Source organism: Varanus komodoensis, unplaced genomic scaffold (genome assembly GCF_004798865.1).
Source record: "Varanus komodoensis strain SLA01 unplaced genomic scaffold, ASM479886v1 scaffold5, whole genome shotgun sequence".
NCBI lineage: Eukaryota > Metazoa > Chordata > Lepidosauria > Squamata > Varanidae > Varanus > Varanus komodoensis.
Genome location: NW_025336087.1, coordinates 4,634,021 through 4,656,539, shown reverse-complemented (window position 1 = coordinate 4,656,539; position 22,519 = coordinate 4,634,021). Strand labels below are relative to the sequence as shown.

At 39.8% G+C, this 22,519-nt stretch overlaps 1 protein-coding gene across 6 annotated transcripts in view; it reads left to right on the top strand.

The window, feature by feature from the left end:
- SLC38A9 (solute carrier family 38 member 9) overlaps positions 1–22,519 on the top strand; it is a 70,325-nt gene that overhangs the window by 2,281 nt on the left and 45,525 nt on the right. For 3 of the 6 annotated variants that reach the window (XM_044446440.1, XM_044446441.1, XM_044446437.1), the window contains exons 1-7: positions 7,955–8,117; positions 12,109–12,256; positions 14,142–14,274; positions 16,103–16,224; positions 16,368–16,431; positions 17,998–18,091; positions 19,800–19,970. In XM_044446440.1, coding sequence (XP_044302375.1) covers positions 12,153–12,256; positions 14,142–14,274; positions 16,103–16,224; positions 16,368–16,431; positions 17,998–18,091; positions 19,800–19,970 — 688 coding nt within the window. In that variant the 5' untranslated portion in view covers positions 7,955–8,117; positions 12,109–12,152. Of the gene's footprint in view, positions 1–7,954; positions 8,118–9,186; positions 9,321–12,108; positions 12,257–14,141; positions 14,275–16,102; positions 16,225–16,367; positions 16,432–17,997; positions 18,092–19,799; positions 19,971–22,519 lie in introns of those variants that run through there. The other 3 variants (XM_044446439.1, XM_044446438.1, XM_044446442.1) reach the window with 3 other exon arrangements.

The following is a 22,519-nucleotide window of genomic DNA, read 5'->3' as shown; positions in this document are numbered from 1 at the left end:
AAGTTACTTTTAAAACTTGGAAAATCTGTTGAAAAAAGGTGCTGGAACTCCATTCCGGTGCATTCTATGACAAAAAAAGCACTGGCAATACAACAGCCCAGACAATTATGGATGGATGCAGAAATACATTCACCAAAATCATAGCACCACCATGACCAGAGAAATAAAATGGGATTTGCCTCTGCTGTACATTTACTTAGAAATAAAACCATTTTATCAGAGAGAAATTTCAGCCTGGTAGGCCCTGGCAGGAGTATTCCAACCTAAGAGTTGATGTCAGGGCTGTTGGCTGCTGCCCATTACATGTCACTGAGTGGTTTTTGTGGGTACAGAAAGGATTTCAGTTTTGGATTTTTTATTTAAGACCCAGCCTGAAGTAGGGCTATTCAGAACTCACCAGTTTGTGCCTTTGGTTGCTCCCATTAAAAATATTACTGCGGTGGCTTTTTTATTGTTTTTCTCGCTAGGCTGACTCCACAAACCACAGTCTTAATACCACAAGTTGGTTTCATGGTAAGAACACCTGACAATTATCTTTCCCTGGCTTTGTTTCCCCCACCCCTGTCTTCTCCCCACTTCCCCTTCACAGCTCTACCAACTAGCTGTGCATATTCCAGGCATTTTTCTAGCAGGAGAATCTTTTTCAGAAGAAATTGTTGCATTACTGCTGTGTCACCAGTGTATTTGCTATTTGTCCTTCACCACTAGGTCACTATTTTTTTTCTGTTGGTTGGCTTTGTAAGCTGGGCATGTTTATACTTTCCCCTAGTCTCCTCTCAGCAGCTTTTTCATTCCCCACAACAGAGCTTTATAACCCCTTCACCACCAAAGATCCTGTTTAATTATTCTGCAAGATTCTCTGGATTCACCCCAATCCCTCATTTCAAGGTTTCTGTTTTGCTGGCCACTGCTGGGCCCTGAGAAAGCTGTGCATAGCTGTTCCCAGCATATTGGATCACTGTCAATATGCCTTCAAAATGGGAAGGGGGCCCCCCATGAGGGGTTAAACTTAGGGCAAGCACAGAGATGTCTTCCAGTGCAAATCCATGCATTTCCCCATTGTAAAAAGGGGAATTTTTAAAAAGGGAAGCCCATATTTGACTGTCAACATTTCTTTCCCTTTAAAAAGGAGGGAAATTCCTTGTAGCTCTTCCAGAGCACCTAGAAGATCAGGACAAATGCCAAAATATGTTTTCCCCCACATGGGGACTAATGGGGGAAAAAAACAAAAGATGAGCATCTTCCTGAGAAGAGGGTATAAAACCTGGAAAACACTCTTTTCACTGTACAAGATACCTTGCAGCTTGGGTTTCTCTTGGTAGCAGTTTGACTAGAGAAAGCAATAGGACAGGGAATGGGTTTCAAGCTTCTGCTGTGCAAAAAGTAACTGCACATTTGAAATGGTTCATGGTAGCAGCAGGGAGGAGAGGACTCCTTTTTCCTGAGGAGTCCCCTGGAATACCTGCGGGCAGACCAAGTATAGGGAGGAGATGCACTACCCATGATGTGCCCAATCATTTGTCAGGCACATCGGATATTGGGTGGCAAACCACACTGCTTATTAGATGGCTTCTTTCCCTGACTGTGGGGCCTCTGATTTGATCTGCAATCCTTATCACTACAAAGATAAAGCACTTGCTAAGTACACTGTCTTGGAAAGTATTCACCTCCACTTTGACCTTTGCACACTTTGTTGTTGTGAGACTTCCAAAATTAGTACCAGGAGAGGATAAAACCTCCCCTCTGGTTTGAATCTGAGGATCCTTTCTAAGTAAAGTACTTGCCACACAAAAATACCAACAGGAAGCTTTATTCTGTGCATGCAAGTAATAAATGGAATAATGAAATTAGTACAATTTGGTAGTAGTCACAAGAAAATAGACACAGCCTAATACCCTTAATAGAGCCTTCCTTAACATGCTGGTTGATTGGTTTAACAGTTAAACCTCCTGGTAACACAAAGGGCATGTACATTTGCTTTGGCGAATTTACATTTTCTGATTTTCACTCTACAGTTTATCAACAAGCAAACTTAACTTATTGACTTACCTATCTTTTGGGATACAATAACTATTTACATTTTTAACATTCTGTTCAGGCCTAAACACTCATTAACTTGTCCTTCTACTTTGAAATAATTTAACTGGCATTGTTCCTGCTTGATGTACAAATAATGGGAGGGTGCAAAATACCTTTATCTTGGCACAAAAATAAATAAAAATAAACTGGTCCTTGTGAGTTGTATAAGTATTTAAGTCCCCTGAGTCAGTATTTGGTAGAAGCACCTTTAGAAGCATTTACAGCTAGCAGTTTTCTTGAGTAAGGCTCTTGTCAGCTTTATAAATCTGGATACTGCAACATTTCCCCATTCTTCCAGAAAGATCTGTTCCAGCTCTGCCAGGTTGGGTGGAGACCATTGATGAATAGTAACTTTCAAGTCTTGCTGCAGATTCTCAATTGAAATAAGGCTTGGGCTTTTGGGGAGCCATTCTAAGATATTCAGGTTCTTATTTTTAAACCACTCTGTGTGTTTAGGTCATTGTCCTGCTGGAACTTCCACCCCAGTCCCAGGTCTCTTGCAGATTGAAACAGGTTTTTCCCTATACTGGCCCTGTATTTCCCTGTCCCTATACAGAAAAAAGCATCCCTACAATACAAGGCTGACACTGCCATGCTGTACTGTGGGAACGGCTGTCTCAGGGCAATGAGCACAATTGGCTTTGTGTCATTCTGTTTTGTGGCAAGGACAAAACCAGTTTTGGTTTCAACAGACCAGGATGTACCTCTTCCCTCATGTTTGCTGTGTCTCCTTTCTACATGCCTTTTTGCTTTGATATGGGTTTGTTTCAGTAATGGCTTTCTTTTTGCCATTCTTCCATAAAGCCCAGTTTTCTGGAGTGTCTGGATCATAGTTGTCCCATGGACAGTTTCTCTCCCATCTCTGTGGATCTCTGCAGCTCCTTCAGAGTTAGTTCCTTAGTTGCCTGTCAATTCCCCCCTTTCTCAGTCACTGGTAGACAGTTGTCTCTACGCAGAGTTGTGGTTGATCCATATGCTTACCGTTTTGTAATAATGGATTTAGCAGTGCTCTGGAGGAAGTTCAGGTGTACTTTGGGAGATTTTATTTATTGGAACCCAATCCTGATAGGTGCTTCTGCACAACTTTACCTTGGTGGTATGTGAAAGCTCCTCAGTCTTCAAGATGCTGTTTGCTTACATATGCTCTCCAACAAGCTCTGGAGCTTTCCTAACAAGTGTATTTAATCTGGGGTCATGTGGCAATGAAATTGCACACAAGTGGAGTCCACTCAATTAGTTACAATGTGTGACTTCTAGAGAATGTGGGTTGTACCAGAGCTTATTTAGGCATGTTACAGCAAAGGTGGTGAATACTGGTGCATCCAACAAGTTTGCTTAACTTCTGTGCCACAAGAAAATATTTTGCACCTTCACTGAGCTGTGTAACTCATATATATAACATGGAAAGAATGCCAAGTAAATCAGTTCCAGATTGTAACACAATAAAATGTGGAAAAGTCAAGAGAGGTGAATATTTTAGCAAGGATCTATCATGATTACTACTTCAGGTTAGCAGGTTAAACGGTAACACTTGTTTCTAGGATAGTTTGCATTTATAATTGAAAACTAAAGGTCAGGTTTCAGGAGATTGAAACCTTTCTCAAAGCTCTCTGTATTATATTTGAGGAACTTATGCATTTGGAAATGAACACCACTGGGCTGAATGGAGCTTACTGCAATATAAATGTATACAGGATTGTGATATGCCACAAAAATTTAGTGTTTGTGATGTGAAATTTTTTATTCTGTTTTGTTGTACAAGTACTTAATACACAAAATTAGACATATAGCCTATCCACCTTTTCCTACATGTTGACGTTTGTACCAGAATACAGTGTAAACAGTTTTAATATTTGTGTGTGTAGGGATAATAACCCTAAAAACCTGAAAGAACAAAATTATGAAAGCTGTAGAATGAATCAGGGAAAGAGAGAGAGAATTTGTTTTGATCAAGCCATTTAAACTCTGGCAGTGGAATCCTACACATATATACTCAGAAGTTAATCTCACTGATTTAAATGGGACTTACTCCTAGATAAGTACATACAGAGTTATATAAAGCCTGAGTTATGTAATGTCATAAGTTTCTATTGGTAAGTGCATGTAATACTATTGAACCATTGTGGCTGGATTGACCAGCACACACCAGCCACATGACTAACAAATCCAAGCATGATATATAGACCTCTGTGCCAAACTATGATCTTCAGCTTGTGAAGTTGGAACACATAAGTGTGTTACACCTTATTCATTCTTATATTTAAAATTATTTTGTTGTTGTTGTTGTTAGTCGCAAAGTTGAGTCCGACCCATCGCGACCCCATGGACAACATTCCTCCAAGCCTTCCTGTCGTCCACCATCCTCCTGAGTCCACTTAAGCTCACACCGACTGCTTCAGTGACTCCATCTAGCCATCTTATTCTCTGCTGTCCCCTTCTCCTTTTGTCGTCAATTGTTCCCAGCACTAGGGTCTTTTCTAGTGAGTCCTCATTAGGTGGCCAAAGTACTTGAGTTTCCTCTTCAGTATCTGACCTTCTAAAGAGAAGTCAGGGTTGATCTCCTCTAAGACTAACTGGTTTTATCTCCTTGCAGTCCAAGGGACTCTCAGGAGTCTTCTCCAGCACCACAATTCAAAGGCCTCAATTCTTCAGCACTCAGCCTTCCTTATGGTCCAGCTTTGACAGCCATACGTTGCAACTGGGAAAACCATAGCCTTGACTATGCGCACTTTTGTCGGCAGGGTGATGGTTCTTCTTTTTAGTATGCTGTCTAGATTTTCCATAGCTTTCCTTCCAAGGAGCAAGCATTTTTTTTATTTCTTGGCTGCAGTCACTGTCTGCGGTGATCTTGGAGCCTCCATTTCTTCCCCATCTATCTGCCAGGTAGTGATAGGACCAGATGCCATGATCTTAGTTTTCTTAATGCTGAGTTTCAAGCCACTCTTGCACTCTCCCCTTTCACCCGCATCAAGAGGCTCTTTAGTTCTCTTCACCTTCTGCCATTAGAATGATGTACCTTTTTAAAGGTGACCTAAAATAATTTTGCCTCAAAAGGCAAAATTATTTTAGGCCACCTTTAAGAAGGTAGATCACCTGTATTTTTTAGTTTTGCTGTAATATAATGATTTTAATGTATATATTTTAATATAACATTCTACTTATGCAGATTAATGTAAACCTCAGAGATTTACATTAATTGACATAGAAGAATTAAGTGACATAGAAGAATAAATAAATTCAGTGTCATAAATGTTAAGTGAAGGGGGAAAACAGAGAGAAGGAAAGAGACAGTCTAGAACAGTCTTCTACAATTCAGTATCCTCTAGATGTTTTGGACTACAGCTCCCATCATCCTCAACCAGAGGAAACGAAAGGAGGAAGTGAAAGTGTAAGACATAGGAAATGAATAAATTAAGAAGGCAAAGGGAAGCAGGCAGTTGGCAAAAAGAAAAAGAGGAAGATGACATTGTAAATCTCATGTTATAGTTGCTGTGAATTGTTGGTATCTTGTCTTAAATGGCTGAAGATTAATGCTCCAGTTCACTAACTATGCCTTAAGGCAAGACCATCTATACATTATTTTACAGAAACACATATCTCCCTGAAATATGATCATCCTGATAAGAATAAACTGCCACCATAGAAATCAAAGCACAGTTTAATAAGGTAGTTTTGATAGTGTGAATCTAATTATACCTGTTAAATGGCACAATAAATGGTCCAAACTGCTCCTGTTTAAATTCTGGTAGTGAATATATGTTTACTCTAGACATCAGAGGGTTGTCTTCTGAATTGTATGATCCTTTTTTGTTTTGTTTTTACTAGAAACTTGAGATATAACAATTGGAGGCTGATGCAAGAGGCATACACTTAGAAGTGACAAATTAGGAAATTGAAACTTTGTTCTGAGTATCTGAACTGAACAGAACTCTTCTAACATTCCTTCCATGCAGTTATCTATTCCAGTTATCCCAAATATTTTCCACTTCAGCAGTATAACACAGAGCTTGGAATGTTGCTGCTACTCCTAAATATTTGGGGATGGATTTGGCAGATTATCCAGAGCTCTACCTTCTGCCAGCCTCTGTTCTAAAGCCAACATGGCTGGCTGGGGCATGCTGGGAGTTGTTGTTCTTTTTTCTGGCTAAAAATGCATAGTATTGCTCCCAAAGTCATTGTTTCTATTTATCCCTTTATGAATTTGTGAGGATGCCTGTATATCTGCTGTTTGCCTGAGCTGTTCCCTGTGTATGATGTGCCTGGTTCAATCCCACAGTCCTCTGAGAAGCACAAGATCTAGCATGCATTTGGCCTGAGTATTTGTGTATTCCCCAGTTCTCAATAGTAAGAGAAGGCTAAATTCACTTAGCATACAAAGAATTCAATTGAAGGTAGTCCATTGTTAATCTTTTATAAATAATAATGATTTCTGAGACAGGTTTACCAACCATCTTGTATTGTATTATTTACCTTCAAATATGTGTGTGCATGAGTGTGCACATGTATGTAACATTGATAGACTTGCTATTATTTATTAGATTTATTTCCCAGTTTTTCTTATGGACTCATAGCAGCATGCATTAGTCTTCTCTTGCTCTCAATCTTATCCCCACAGCAACCCTCTGAGGTAGGTTGGTCTGAGCATCTGTGACTGGCCCAAAGTCACCCAGTTGGCACTATGGCCAAGAGGGGACTAGAAACCAGATCACCTGAGTCTCAGACCCACGCTCTTAACCACTACACCACAATTATGCTGTAATAAACGATTTAAGAACTGTCAGCTACCTGCTTTGTATAGATTAGCAACACCACAGATACAAGTTTTCATGGAAATATCACATAGTATGCATATTATTAATCTAACTCTGTGCACTCTTAGTACTGTGCAGAAGGTAGCAATGGTAAATCACTTCTGAGTGCACTGGAATGGGACATTTTCAGTAAAAACTCAGATGAAACAATGGCTCAAAATACTGAGGCAAGATATAGCACAGGCGATAAGTGGCTATAATGCAGAGTCTGACCAAATAATATCAGTAACATTTTCAAAAGCCTATCAACCTGACCATCACCCAAGTCTATGCTCCAGCAAAAGATGCTGAAGAAGAAGAAACAAAAAACTTGTATGGAGGTAATTCGAAAGAAATTCATAACATACGCCGTTAATTATAGGTGAGTGGAATGCAAAATTAAGAAACAAAGCAGAATCCAATGTTGTGGGAGAATTTGACTTAGAGGTCAGAAATGAAGTAGGAAAACAATGTCTAGAATTCTGTGAAGCCAACCATCTGGTTGTTGCAAATAAGTATTTCAGGCAACTGATCAAATGACTGTACACATGGACATCATCAGAGAGCCAATACAGAACTCAAATAGACCACATAATTGGAAGCAAGGGGTGGAGATGTTGCATTCACATTGCAAAAACAGAAGCAGATTGTGGGAGTGAACATGAACACTTAAAATCAGGGGAAAGCTGATAAAGATCAGTAACAGAAGCATAGTGCCAAAAATAAACTTAAGTAACATTCCTGAGGAATTTGAAGTCCACATAAAGAACAGATTTGTATTGCTGAACTCACTTTGTATGAATGTGGAAGGTAAACAGTGAAGAAAAGGAACAGGAAGAAAATAGACATATGAAATTTGAATACCCTGGTCAGACAGAAAGATAAGCAAGTGGGCCTTTGCCTCCACTCCTTTCACGGTTTCATATAGACATCTGAAGTAAAAAAGGAAACTGCCATGTATCACTCTAATTATCTGTATCTATGGCTCTCTGAGGAGCTCTGTGGACGCAGAAGTGAGGTCACTCTACAATTACTATCTCTATATTGAAGCTTGTATTTCTTGCAAGTTGGGTCGGGTTCCATTGCATTTCGGACCGGAAATAAGGTGAAGTCTGAAGGATCTACGCTCAGAAGAGCGGCAGTTCTTCCTGTTTATGTGGGTTTTTGTTTTTCTTTTGGACCTGGACAGGCTGTTACTTGCCGGCGACATTCAGCGAAACCAAAACCGCTCCACGTGAAATTGGATGTGTAAGATTCACTGATTTATTTCTTATTTTTATTTATTTAGGAAGCACTAAATTTGTCAGATGTGTGAAGAAAAATAATTCAATGTAAATTACAAATACTTAGGATGAGTGTGTCTTGTAGTGGAAAGTAATTCATAGTGGTAGTTTCAGTTTGCTCATTCCGAGCAACTTGCAACTTAAAAAATACCGAAAAGATAAAGGAAATCATGGGCATGATATAGCCAGAATTTAAGAACTTTTAAAGAGCATTTATTGCAACAGGAAGTTTAATGTGTGCTTAACCTCTAATGGAAAAGAATGGGATTTTAAGATTGCAGTCTTAAGAAACACTTATGCACACTTACCTGGGAATACATCCCATTGACATGTCTGCTTCTGAGTAGACATCTATAGGATTGCTGTAAGCAAGGACTAATCGTTATTGGATTGTGCCCATGATTAGCAAACTTGATTTAATTGAGTTTTGGTTCCCAGTTCCCTGGTCAACACAGAGATGCATAAGCAGCTTGAATAAGGCTGCCTTCATTATATTCAGTTTGGACAACTGTCATACATGCACTATCTTGGACCACTTTGGAAAACTGTTTGGAAACTGAAGCCGAGCTGTTGACTAAGCCCAGTTACAGGAAGCATGTGACTCCCTTGTTGCAACAGCTTTGCTGACTACCTGTCTGTTCAAAGTGCTGGTTAAGCTCAGTCATAAATGAATGCAGGGGCACAGTGCTTGAGAGCATTTTGCACAGAAATTAAGCTTTGGGAAAGACATAATTGCATAACTGGAAAAGAGGATATTCTCCAGCTGCCAGACACAATGAGTTAACCCACAGCTTGTTTTGACTTGCAAATAATATTTGTTGGATAGGGATATCATGGGTGAAAGTTTATCTTCTGAATGTGCTGAAGGATCTTGCTGGGACAATCTTCCAGCAGAAAGCATGTATAATTTACAGATGTCCTAAAGCTTACTTTAGAAATCAGATTTATGCAATCTGCTGTTTATTCAGGTTGACTCTGCACAGTAGTGTTTATTTTTTATTTATTTGACTTATATTCTACTTTTTCCTTACAAGAACTCAAGGTGGCTTACAGAGAACATGTATTACTAAGTGGATTAAAATATAATAAATAAATGGAAATTAGCATTTTAAAACCAAGTGAAAAAAGCATGCAACCAAAAAGGACATCACAACCAAGATTAAAACTTGTAAGTGTCCTGAGATCTTGTATAATATGATGGCATACAAAAGCTTTCAATAAATAAATAAATAAATAAATAACCAACCAATTTCTGTGACAGAAAATCCATGATTATACAGCTTTTCTTTGGCTGCATCCTGGCCAAGATGGTATGTGTCCTATTTATTTATTTATGTATTTATGGATTTATATCCTGCCTTTTTCCTACAAAGGGCTCAAGGCAGCTTACATCATTCTCCTCCTCCATCTTATCCCCACAACATCAACCCTGTGAGGTAGGTTGGGCTGAGAGTCTGTGACTGGCCCAAAGTCACCCAGTTGGCTCCATGGCTGAGCAGGGACTAGAACCCAGATCATCTGAGTCCCAGTCCCAGGCTCTTAACCACTACGCCACACTGGTCCTAGAGTTCTTATAGACTCAAATATGAACTTGCTGATCGTCTTAGAAAATATTGAATATAATTGTATACAGTTCTGGTTGACTGATCTGAAAAAGGATGTTATTAAGTTGGACAAGGTTCAAATTAGGGCAACTAAAATGATCAGTGGGCTGCAACAATTCTGCTATGAGGAGCGGCTACCACAGTTAAGAAAAAAGCTGTTTAGCTGAGGGAAAAAAGGCAAGTAAGGGGAGACATGACAGAGGTGTTCAAAATAATGCATGGTGTGGAAAGGAAGGCATTTTTCTCCTCCTTTCATCACTATAAAACCTAGCATCTCATGAAGCTGATTGGTGGGAGATTTAGGACTGAGGAAGTACTTCTTCACAGAGTACATGGATAAACTTTGGAATTCACTGCCGCAGGAAGCCTTGATGGCCACCCATTTGGATGGCTTTAAAAAGGAAATTGGCAGATTCGTGGAGAAAAGTATTAGTGGCTACTAGACTGTCTGGTTACATACTACCTCCTTTACCAGAGGCAGCATGCCTGTGTACCCCAAGTGTTGAGGAGCTTGGGCAGGCAGAGATCTGGTACTCGTCCTATTTGAGGGCAACAGGTTTGCCACTATGTATAAAGGGTGCTGGACTAGAAGGACCATTGGTCTGACCCAGAATGGCTTTTCTTATGTTCTTCCCACACTAGAGACATTCAAATAGAAACTGGACAACCACCTGAGAGGGATGGTGCAACATGGTGTGCTGCAACAGCAGGAGGTTGGACCCAATGGCCTTCATGGCCCCTTCTAGCTCTGCTATTCTATGATTCTTTACCTGTGAACAAATTGCACTGAACTCAGTGCTTCTGGGTAGATATGAAAAACTGCACTGCTAGTCTTGTTCTTCAAATGTTCAATCAGCTCATATGTTGATTGATCGATTGATTTATATCCTGCCTTTTTCTTACAAAGAAGCCAAAGTGGTTTATCTCATTCTCCTCCTGTTTGCCATCTCACCCCCACAACAACAACCCTCTGAGGTAGGCTGGGCTGTGACTGGCCCGAATACCAGTCTGGTTGGTTCCCTGACTGAGCGGGGACTAAACCCAGATTGCCTGAATTCCAGTCCAATCTCTTAACCACTACACCACACTGGCTGTGATGTGTACTAAAGTCCATATCTATGTGTTTGCACAAGCAGATAAAAAAGCATCCAAACAAGGGATTATGGTGAACTGTGGCCAAACAATGCAGGCTCAAAAACTTGCTTTAAGACAGAGTTTCTTGGTTTAAGAATCAACCATTCCAGGTTTGCTTACCCGCTTGTGTGAAGCTGCACAGGCTGTGTGCACATGCATGCAGATCATTCACAGCATTCTTTATTAAGCCAGAATACTTGGCTTATCATTATGTGTGAAAACTCCTAAAGTGATATGCCTCTGAGTAAAAATGACCAAGGGGAAATCTTGGGCAGTATTTCCATCGCTATCCGGCATGCCCATGTCTAGACTTATGTGTGAAGAAGAGCTAGACCACAGTTCATTTATTCCTGGCCCAAGTCATAAAAAGATTCCTTTTTAAAAAGTGGCTGACAAATATATAATAAGGCCATCTATAGGCTTCTGTACCTTGCTCTTTCTGCCATGCTAAATGATTAGATAGCCAATGTCAGCCCCCTAAGTATTCGGCCTCAGGGCAGGTAAGGAGTATGAGATGCCCTAAGGATGCTGCAGTTCTTTCCGCACCTGCTGTGATGGCAGCCAGAGGGCACTTCCAGGTTCAGAGACCCAGCTCTGACCTTGGAACAAGTTTCTGAGGGCAATACTGGGATTCCAGAAAATCCTGCAGCCATCTAAACTCTCTCTAAAGGCCATAGGATTGTGTTCTTACATAATTAGCTGAATCCTCCTTGCATGTATTAACTTTAAAGAAAAGGTTTTCATAAGAAAGGGGAATATATCAGAGAATAAAAAATAAGACCCAGTTAGAGAATAGCTTTGTGGCAATCACATAATTTTTCAAAAAACTATAGCAGTGACATGGTTTTCACATAACACTAACCAATTTGGAACATAGGGTTCAAGTGGGGAAAAGAGGAGAGAAAGAAACAACCCAAGGACTGAGAAAGCAGTGCATAATGGTTGTAATCTGCCCAGGGAGCCATGTGTCTAGCGGGGTGGTTTAGAAATTAAATAAATTGTTTGTTTGTTTGTCTGCCATACAAACCAGGGGTATGACAGTAAACCATTGGTTAAATAAACTGTGGCTTAGCATTGTGTGTGAACCAATTGTATTTGTGCCTTTGCGAGGGATAATTTTATTTTTTTTTATCAAGTATCTGATAAGGCATGAAGAAGTATAACTTTGAGGAAATATGATGATCACTTGCAATAGATTTGCTATCTTATTTTTTAAAGGTAAAAATAACTGAACACAGTAAGTAGAAAGGGGTACTTCAAATATGGAGGAAGATGCTGAACCTCTTCTAATCCCTGTTGGGAATGATGAAACTGATGTTGGAATTCTCAATATTCAGTTTAGCCCTGAAGACCTGAAATGGAAAAGGTAAGGAGGAGAAATGCTTAACTCTACTCTTTGATAATATATTATGGATAGATTTTTTCCTGCTCAAATTCTCTTGTCAACACAATGATTAAAGGTGGAAGAACCCTATTATCCTATCCAAGAATCCTGTTAAAAATCGTTAGTAGCCCTACCTATTTATATCTTGTCTGAACATTCAATGTGCTGCAGTTTTTAATATTGCTTTTAAAAAAGCATGCTAGAACTGATGTATGCATATTGGCAGAAGAAGTATAAAGACTGGAGACCAGTGTTAGGTAGTACTGTATTCAGTAGTGGTTCTGAGTTTGGGCTTAATTCTGAAACGTGAAAAAGGGGTGTGTGTGAGCATCTGCAGACAGCATTTCCCTCATCTCTGAGTAAGCACTGGGTGTCCTCCTGCCTCCAAATCCTCTGCCTTGTCCTAACATTACCAGTGTGTAGAATGCAGATTTCTAAGGGAAGTAACAGCAATGCTACAGATGCCATGGAGACCCTTGAACATCACTTCAGTTCACTGTCTTACCACTATAACTTGTTATTGCATTGGAGCATTTCTACACGAGTTCGTTGATTGCTGTGTCTACTTTTGGTTTTGCCATAGCACTGAGATCCAAGCTTTACTTCCTTTCCTGATTTTCCATTAAGCAGCCTCTAGATAGAACTGTGCTATAGCAGAATAGTACAAATACATCAGGAGAAAGATCATCATTTTCTCTGTTGTAATTTGTTGTTGTTGTTGTTAGTCGCGAAGTCATGTCTGATCCATCGCATCGCAACCCCACGGACAACATTCCTCCAGACCTTCCTGTCCTCCGCCATCCTCCAGAGTCCACTTAAGCTCACACCGACTGCTTCAGTGACTCCATCTAGCCACCTCATTCTCTGCCATCCCCTTTTTCTTTTGCTGTCAATTGTTCCCAGCATTAGGCTCTTCTCTAGTGAGTCCTTCCTTCTCATTAGGTGGCCAAAGTATGTGAGTTTCATCTTCAGTATCTGGCCTTCTAAAGAGCAGTCAGGGTTGATCTCCTCTAGGACTGACTGATTTGATCACCTTGCAGTCCAAGGACTCTCCGGAGTCTTCTCCAGCATCACAATTCAAAGGCTTCAATTCTTTGTCGCTCAGCCTTCCTTATGGTCCAACTTTCACAGCCATACATTGCAACTGGGAAAACCATAGGCTTGACTATGTGCACTTTTTCAGCAGGGTGATGTCTCTTCTTTTTAGTATGCAGTCTAGCTTTACCATAGTTTTCCTTCCAAGGAGCAAGCGTCTTTCACTTTCTTGGCTGCAGTCCCCATCTGCGGTGATCTTGAATACCTCATTTTTCCCGTTCTGACAAAGGCTTATAAAGTACATAGATCAAAAGAAATTATGTCACAGTAGATTTGATGCCCTATCCCCACTTTTTCAGACTTTAGCCCCCACTATCTGGTGTCCTCCATATGCTTTACACTTTAACTACCATAAGCTGGAGACTGTGCCAATGGACAAGAAATGCTGGGAACTGTTGTGCAAAATATCTGGAGAGCAATAAATTGAGGAAAAATCTCTCTGCTTTTTGAAAAATGTAAATAGAAATCTAAACAAATTTTTGTGGCAGAAAATTGAACCAATTTAACTCAGGGCAACCTCTGAATAAACAAGCTTGGGATCATGTTGTAAGAGAACAAGCTGGAGATTAAAGCCCCTTCGCTGCTTTTTCCCCTCATTTTTACAACTAAGAATGCCTGCTTGGTTTATTAGATTAGGAACATCTACATTTTAAAATGTAAATAGATTAAAATTTAACCCTTTCAGAAATAAATTAACTACTATGTAATCTGTATGTGTTTGCTGTCTGCCAATTCTGGATAAAGGGCTACTGAGTTCTTGTTTCTCTTTTAGGCCATTCCACGTAGAGCCTACAAATATTGTTGGTGCAAGTGATGATTCGCAGAGAGTTTCTGACGAAGCTTCCGCAATGAATAAGCGGATTCACTACTACAGACGTCTCACTTCACCTTCAGATAGAAGATTGGTAAGAAAAATAAAGGTTTCTGCAAATTTCAGCTGTGGGGGCTGACACCTCTGCCGTGCTCTTTCAGATCAATCTCTCTCAGATGGCAGCACTCTGTCTGATCATTTTTTGAATAGGATGAGTAGAGCAACCACTTCAGCCAGTTTAGTGTTTATTAGTTAGAACTAAGAGAATCTGGAGGGAAAGAAGCTTAATGGTTGAGATGTATGGTGGTCTAACAGGCAAGTTCGATGAGTAAGGAGAAAATGCTTTCAGAAGTAACACTATTATCATCTTTCTCTGAAGCTCCAGATCTGTTTGTCGCATTGGTAGCAACACTGTCTCTACCATGCTAGTCAAGATTTTTTTTTACTGTAGGACATAAAATGCATTCTGAAAGTTGCTTAACCCATGAATGTTGGCCCTCTTTCAGCTTGTAGCTTAAACCACTAAACCTTAAGAGAGGCATTGCAGCCCTTTAGAATAAGGGAAAAAACTACAAAAAAGCTGAAAAACCACCAAATGATTGGTGACAATAGGAAAAGTGGGTGAGGCTGGGAAAGGGTCACTTGGGAAATCTCAAAGGGCTGCATTTGAACCCTGAGTAACCCTACCTTGAAGATTACCAGAGTGTAGTAGGGTGTAGATGGACCACCAGCCAAGACATTCTGTGACACAGAGGCCAGCTGAGTCTCCACTGACAAAGATGGTTCCAGGACCTCTAAACTATGAACCTATTCTTTCAAGGGGAGTGCAATCCCACACAGGACAGGTGTAACACCCTCCATCCAATCCGAAGAAACACCCTTCAACAGCATCTCATCCTTGTTTGAATTGTGTTTAGGTTTATTACACCTTCATAATACCAGTTTCATATATCCAGACTATTGGATTATGGCATAAAATGTGCCATACAAACAAAAAAGCATTTTATTACATGAAATATACATTTCTCAGCCAGTCTATGAACCTGATTCAGTTGTATAACATGTTAAAATGTGAGGCTTCCATGGACAGAGTTCACAGGTGTAGTTCTACAGGGCAGCATTTTATATTGTTTGCAAAAAAAGTAATTGAATCTTCATGCAGGTTGTGAACCAGGTTGTAGAACCTCAGTTGTAGGAGCAAAATATGACCCTTCTGGGTTGCCAGTCCAGTCCACCAGTGTTCTCCAGATGGCCATGTGCTTCTTACCCTACATTCCTTCTATAAAATAAGCTTGCATTTTGGCTCAACCTCTTTTGCCTTCAGCTCCACCCATCATTGGAATATGGCCGCTGAGAGCTTCTCCAAAATGGAATTTGGGCTTCAGGCTGAAAGAGGTTCAGCACCCCTGCTGTTAACCACTAGAGGATGCCTTAAACAACTGTTTCACATTTCATTGCTGGTAATGTTTGAGGGGCAGACAACTAGAATAGTGCAAACTTGTTTGACGCAAACATGGCCTTGCTCGATCTGGTGTCTTTCAGATGTGTTTGACTACAACACCCATCCTACCTAGCTAATCCAACACATCATGAGTTGTAATTCAGCCCATTGCTAGGACAGCAGATTGGGGAAGGCTGTGTTAGTCCTTTGATTTTATTGTCCAACTAACAGAAAAACTGGGGTAGAATGCAGTCTGAGCCAATATGGCCTGGCACTGAAGCCCTCTCTCACCAACATATTGTGGCACCATCAGAAAGGTCGACTCCAAGCATCTTTAGAGTGTGTTTCTCTTACTGCTGACAATGACCAAACTTCTTGTACCTAGATTTGTGAAGCAGAAGGGGTGTGGCGGTGGGAGACTCCTGCGTGGGAGCACCAGAGATGTGCATTGCAGCTAATGCTTTTTCTCATCTTTTGCTAGGCTGCTCCTGATCATGTAGTTCCTGCTCCAGAAGAAATCTATGTGTACAGTCCATTAGGAACTGCTCTCAAAATAGACGGTTTTAGCGAAGGTCATGAGAAAAACTCAAGCACAGTAACAATGTATGTCCAGTATTTTTGTAGATGCCAAGAGGGTTATTTTGGAGTTTGTCTGTTGTAAATTCCCATTTCTACATATACAAACAAAAGCAGCCTCTACTAATGTTAATTTTCTTTATTTTTTCATGTGTTCCCACCATCACTAGATTTATGATCTGGAATACAATGATGGGTACATCTATATTAAGTATTCCCTGGGGAATAAAACAGGTAAGGCAATGTTGTATGTATATGACTGTCTGTCTGTCTGATGCAGTTTAAAAACAACCAAGTTTCTCCATTAGAGAAAAAAAAATCAGATCTGAAACACTGACATTTTTTCAGTGAAATCCAAAAAGGTCCATAGCACTCCTTACATATATTGACATACAACAGAACACACTACCATTATTAAAAATAAATAGGCTATTATTTGTTTTTTATACTTATATCCTGCCTCTTTTGTAATCAAGGAGCTCAAGCGGCTTACATACTTCTCCTTCTCTCGATCTTATCCTCACAACAACAATCCTGTGAGGTAGATCGGGCTGAGAGACAGTGACTGGCCCAAGGTCACTCAGTTAGCTCCATGGCTAAGTGGGGACTAGAAGCCTGAGTCTCAGTCCCATACTCTTAACCAAAGCAATCCACTTGGGAAGAGGACCCAGAAATGAAGATTCCAGAACTGACTACGGAGAGGAATCTAAGGGGAAGAGCAAAATGTAGTGCAGATCAACGAAAAGGTTTGATGGAAAGGCCAGGGAGACTAAATCCAACCTTTTTAATCAAAAGGGGAATCCTTTTCAAGGATATTTGTGGAGTGGAACTCTAGAAAATTTACAAAACAAAACATTAGCCTTCTGGAAATATTTCCCAAGTATAAATAAAAGAATACTACATAAAACATAAAGAATTCAAGGTTTTACATTCTTTTAAGTGTATTACCCATCCCCATCATTCAATGTCCCTTGAGATCTCATTAATTAACCTATTCAAATTTAACATAATCATTTGTCATAACTTTCTTGGGACAAGTATTTGCAGATAAGCTATAAACTCTGCACAGAGTCTAAATTGATGATCAGGTAATGCACTATGGGATGTATTATCGCCAGTAGACATATATTCCAACTTTGACAAGTTAATGGATTAACCAGATAAATGTCCATACTGATTGATCATCTGCATCAAAGCCTGAACAGATGACTGCAATTTGTAAATAAACAATAGAAGATAATTAGCATAGAGAATAAGTTTATTTTTTAACCCATTATGTACAAATCAATGAATATTAAGACTTGGTTGAACAGAACTTGCCAGGAGTTAAATAACAATGGGGAAAGAGAACATCCATCTGGTACCTCTCAATGTTGAAAAAACCCCCAAAAGAAAACCTCAGGACTGCATTATTTTATTTTATTTGAGATGGTCTATCATTTTATAATTTTATATTTTTTAATAAACTGTTTTATTGTAATTTATCTGTGTGTTATGTTCTATTATTATAAGCCACCCAGAGAACCTTTGCATTATGGGGCGGCATAGAAATTGAATTAAATAAATTAGTGTTAACTCTTGTCTAAGAGCTTAATATAAAATTTAATCCATTTCTGAAATTCTGGGAAAACCAAAAAACTCGTATATATAGCAAAGAAAATTACGAGTACACAGACAGCATGATCTCTGAATATGTTATAAGAATATTTTCATGTTAAATCTTACACAATAGCTTTGATTTGGATTAACACCACCATTTGCTAATGCATTTAATTACAAAACAATTTCATTTTTAAACAGGCAGGATTTACTACTGGAATTAGTATTATTATGCTAATGAGCATATTGACCCTTTACTGCTGCTACAGAGTTCTGAAATCCAGGACAATGATACGTAAGTCTATGTTTTTATTTATTTATTTAGAATATTTGTATGCCGTCCTTTCGCAAATCCTCAGGACGGCTTACATAAATAAATAAGAATAGTAGTATAAAACATTATACAAATAAATTCCAGATCCACGCTGGCTGCAGATTAAAACACATATAGCTAATATCAAAAGTTATTAAAATATTGTTGAAATAAAAAGGTCTTAGCCTGGCACCAAAAAACAAATAACGACGGCGCCAGGCAGACCCCTCTGGGGAGCGCATTCCATAGATGGGGTGCCACCGCAGAGAAAGCCCTCCTCCGGGTACTTTGCCTCCTAATGTCTTTCACGGAGGGTTCCCGGAGGAGGGCCTCTGCTGCCGATCTCAGGGGGCGGGAGGGCAAATATGTTGCAGTAAAATAAATACGTGTTTCTGCTGTAAGAAATTATTTGCACCGTGACTTGAGCCCTGCGAAAATGAAGCATTTTCTAAATGTGCAGTTAGTTGTAGACCACTGGCCCACTGTCTTGCCCCACATGAACTGAGAGCACACAGTGAAACTCCAAAAGCTTCCATATGACTGGATGTTGCAGGAGAAAACTGGTAGCAGTGACCAAGCTGTCTTTCAGGAAAAGAGACATTACCACACATTTATTGAGGGCTTCTCTACATGAGACTTTTAACCTGCTGCTTAAACTAATTACTCACAAGATGACGCTGCAGTCTAGCAGAATTGCGAAAATACACAGGCTTCTCAAAGTGCAATTTCTATATAGTAGCACGCTTTCTATGCTCTAAAAATTTTTTAAAAACCCTGTGGAACTGACTGTAAACCATAGGAGAGGCCTTAGAGAAGGATAACATATCACATGCAAACTACTGTGAAAGGAATCAGAAGTGCACAAGAAATGCCTTACCTGGATAAACCTTGAGTAACTCCACAACGTATCAGGCATTGTTACCTGATACCCTTGGGCAGCTGCCAGGACTCTAGCAGGGCTCTTACCAAACATTGGTGCCTGACTTTGGCCTTCTATTCCAATTGGCTAAATCTGGAAGCCACCATTTTAATTTCCCCCTATGCCTTAGAACAATGTTGAGCTGTAGGCATTGCAGGAAATGTGGACACATTTTGGGATTAGAGAAACTACTACAGGTGCCACTACAAAATGGTTCCCAAACAGCATGGCCAGTAACATAATGGTTGATGTGGTGGGGAGGGGGCTGGTTAGTCAAAAGTAAGCTAAAGACAAGTGGGAAAGAGAAATTAAGATGTTAGAGGCAGGGAGGAGGGAAAATAGCAAGCGGAAAGGAGGATAGAAGAACAAGACTAGAGGCTAAAGGGGTAAGAAACAACCAGGTAAAGGGGTAAGGAGAGAAATAATGAAGCTAGATGTTGGAATGGAGAGGGGAAAAGCAAGATGAAGAGGCAGAGGGAGTCAATGCTAGAGAGGAAGAAAAAAAATCTGTAATATTTTCCAAAGTTTTCCTGCCTGTCTTCAAACAATTTTTGAAGGGGGCAGCAAGTGGGGAGCTTTGTGGCAGCTGTTGGAGATCTCAGTGGGCATCACACTGGGGACCTCTGGTCTAAATATGAAGAAGATAGCATATATTGGGTATTTACCTGTCTTGAAAAGATTTATTCCCTGTACAGCTAACCATAAGCTCAGATGAGTAAGTCCTAGTATTAACCCTTTGCTTGATAGATGTCTTTCATATCTTTTTTCCAGCTGCAATAGATACTGGAACTTGGGAATTCCCAGATGTTTGCAAGTATTATTTTGGATCTTTTGGACAATGGACTAGCCTTTTATTTTCATTGATCTCTCTCATTGGAGCCATGGTGGTTTACTGGGTACTCATGTCCAATTTCCTTTTCAACACGGGGAAATGTATTTATAGTAAGTGCATTTTTTTTCTGTTAATTTCTTGCAGCTGGACCTGTTTTTTTACCTGACAAATAGATGTAATTGTTCACCCTCATTCTTGCATCATTTCAGTCTCTACATTTCCAAGCATTTAATTCTGTGTGTGTTTTAGAAAAGATTAGAATCTCACACAGTTTAATTATATAAAACTTGCCAGCTGCCTTCCTGTTTTTTGAATTTAAAAAACGAAAGAAAGGACCAGCACAGAAAGAACACTTGTAAGTTACCAAGAGAGTAATGGAGTTTCAAAAGGGAGATGAAGTGGTGGAGGAACTTCTGAAGCCTGGCTGGGCTTGTTCTGGAAGAGTGAAAGGAGTGGTAGCATTCTTCTTGCAGTCGTCTTCTTTTTCTTCTTTTGAGTGTAACCCCCCCCGCCTCAATTTGGAGGGATGTCAGGGGAACAGGTCCTTAGCCTCCACCCCCAGAATCGTTCTTCGTGACTTCACAACACTGAGGTACCAGCAATGGAGCAGAAGGGCAATTTCTGAACCCCAGTGAAGCGACTTTCAAAGCTGGATCTGATTCTCCACACATGGCTATCCCTTTCCATGGACTGAGAAGAAGATTCACTAAATCCTATGTTCTAGGAATCTTCCCAGGGACCATAGGATCCCCCAGGGACTCTCCTTGGGGCTACAGGATCACACGAGTGTGATAAAGTTATTTTATAAGCTGCTCTTCCACAGTGGGCTGTGCCTAAGCAGCTCACAATTATCAAAATCCAGCAGTAAGCAAATATCAGAATTGGAAACCATATCATCAGTTTCAAATAAAAAGTCAATTTCTTAATCATGGCACAGTATAAATACAAGATTACAGTGAAATAGTATCATCTATGGTTAGTACATAACAGTCAAACCCAGCAGCAAGTTCAGCTTTAAGTGCGTGTGTGTGTGCCTGTGTGTGGATATGTTGGGAGGTGGTTAGCTAATCCAGTCCTTGCTGTTAGTATACCCAGACACTGCAGCAGCCTGATTTTCAGTACAGGTTGAGATCTTGGGAGCAGGGTCTTCTTTCCAGACTAGATTGGTCACAGCTGGCTCTCTCATCTCAGGAGAAAACATGTTTTTAAAGAAATAAGAGCATTGTGATCTCATTCCCACTGGAGTCAGCCAAATAGCTTCTAGCCCTTCAGTTATCTCCTTGTTGAGCCCAGGCTTTTGGTTCTCTTACATCACAGTTGGACAGTTTTTTCACTTCAGAAAGTGGAATTCTCTGCTAGGAGAGGCAGGATCTTGTCTGAAAATGAGAAACCAGGTTATCCTTCAAAGCCCTTTTCACTTGAGAAAAATCTCTGATTTCAACAGACCAACTACAAACTTTATGTGAACAAGTGTTCCCCCCTGAGAAAATTGATTAAAATATACCCAGGTCCGTAGAGAACACATTCCACCTATAGATGTCTACTTAAGTGACAGATTGGCATTACTCATGCCAACTGCAATTAATTGCAGAGTGTATTTATTTAAAATGCATTAGGTTGGTGTTGGAGTAACCATAAAGTAATTACTTAATTACTTGTGCTTTATGACAGGAGTGAGCAGAAAGTATCTCTATAGATGTCATGGACTCTGAATCATATTATTACTGACCCCTGCTTGCAGGGGCTCTTAGGGGTTGATGTCTCCAAAAGCTGCAGATCTACCTCTTGACCACCCTTGTTTTATGAAATCATACACTTCCTTGCCTTCGCAAGACTATAAGAACAAATGCCTCCTGCCTGCTCTTACTTCATTTGGTATTGGTATCTTGGCAACAATAAGTACTAAAGCCAAATAGAATTTCTTCCTGTGCAGGATTTGAAGGCAGCTTCGTAACCGAGTTTCAGTTCCTTACTTAAAGTTGCTGCTAGAGCAGTTTGCTAACAATTTCTCCTTCCCTTGTGAAAATTAAAAAGAAAAAATAGTTATTCTCTGATAGTTCAGGGTAACATATCTTTGAAGAGGTGGGTAGGTTGGTGGCCAATAAATATATAGATTTATTTATAATGACTTTCTGAGTGTGTTTATCCTATTGTTTTGTTTTTTGCAGAATGTCATCATATTGTAATTATGAACATCTGTATTTTTTAAATTTTCTGTAAACTATTCTGGGAGCCATGTGTAGCTGTTGAACAATATATAAAAGAAATAAACAAATCATAATTTAGACAGGTATAACCAGTCCTTGGTTATCTGTTTTCTGATCATCTCTTGGTTAGACTCATTTAATGCATGGGTTTTCCTTTGAAGACTGTTTGCAAACTGCACTTGGTCTGGCATATGGCCACTAGCTTTCTAAGACTGGGTGATACAATCATATTACACCTGTGCTGTGCCCACTGCACTAGACCCCATCCTGTTTCTGGGCCAAATTCAAAGTTCTGGTTTTAACTTCTAAAGCCCTTTATGGCTTAGGAATGGAGTGTTAAGGTCACCTTTTTGCCTCAAAGCAAATTATCTGTTTTCTAATTGAATAACTTTTATCATGCAAAATTACAAACAAGTAAACCTGGCTTTAGAATAAGAATCATGCAGAGATCA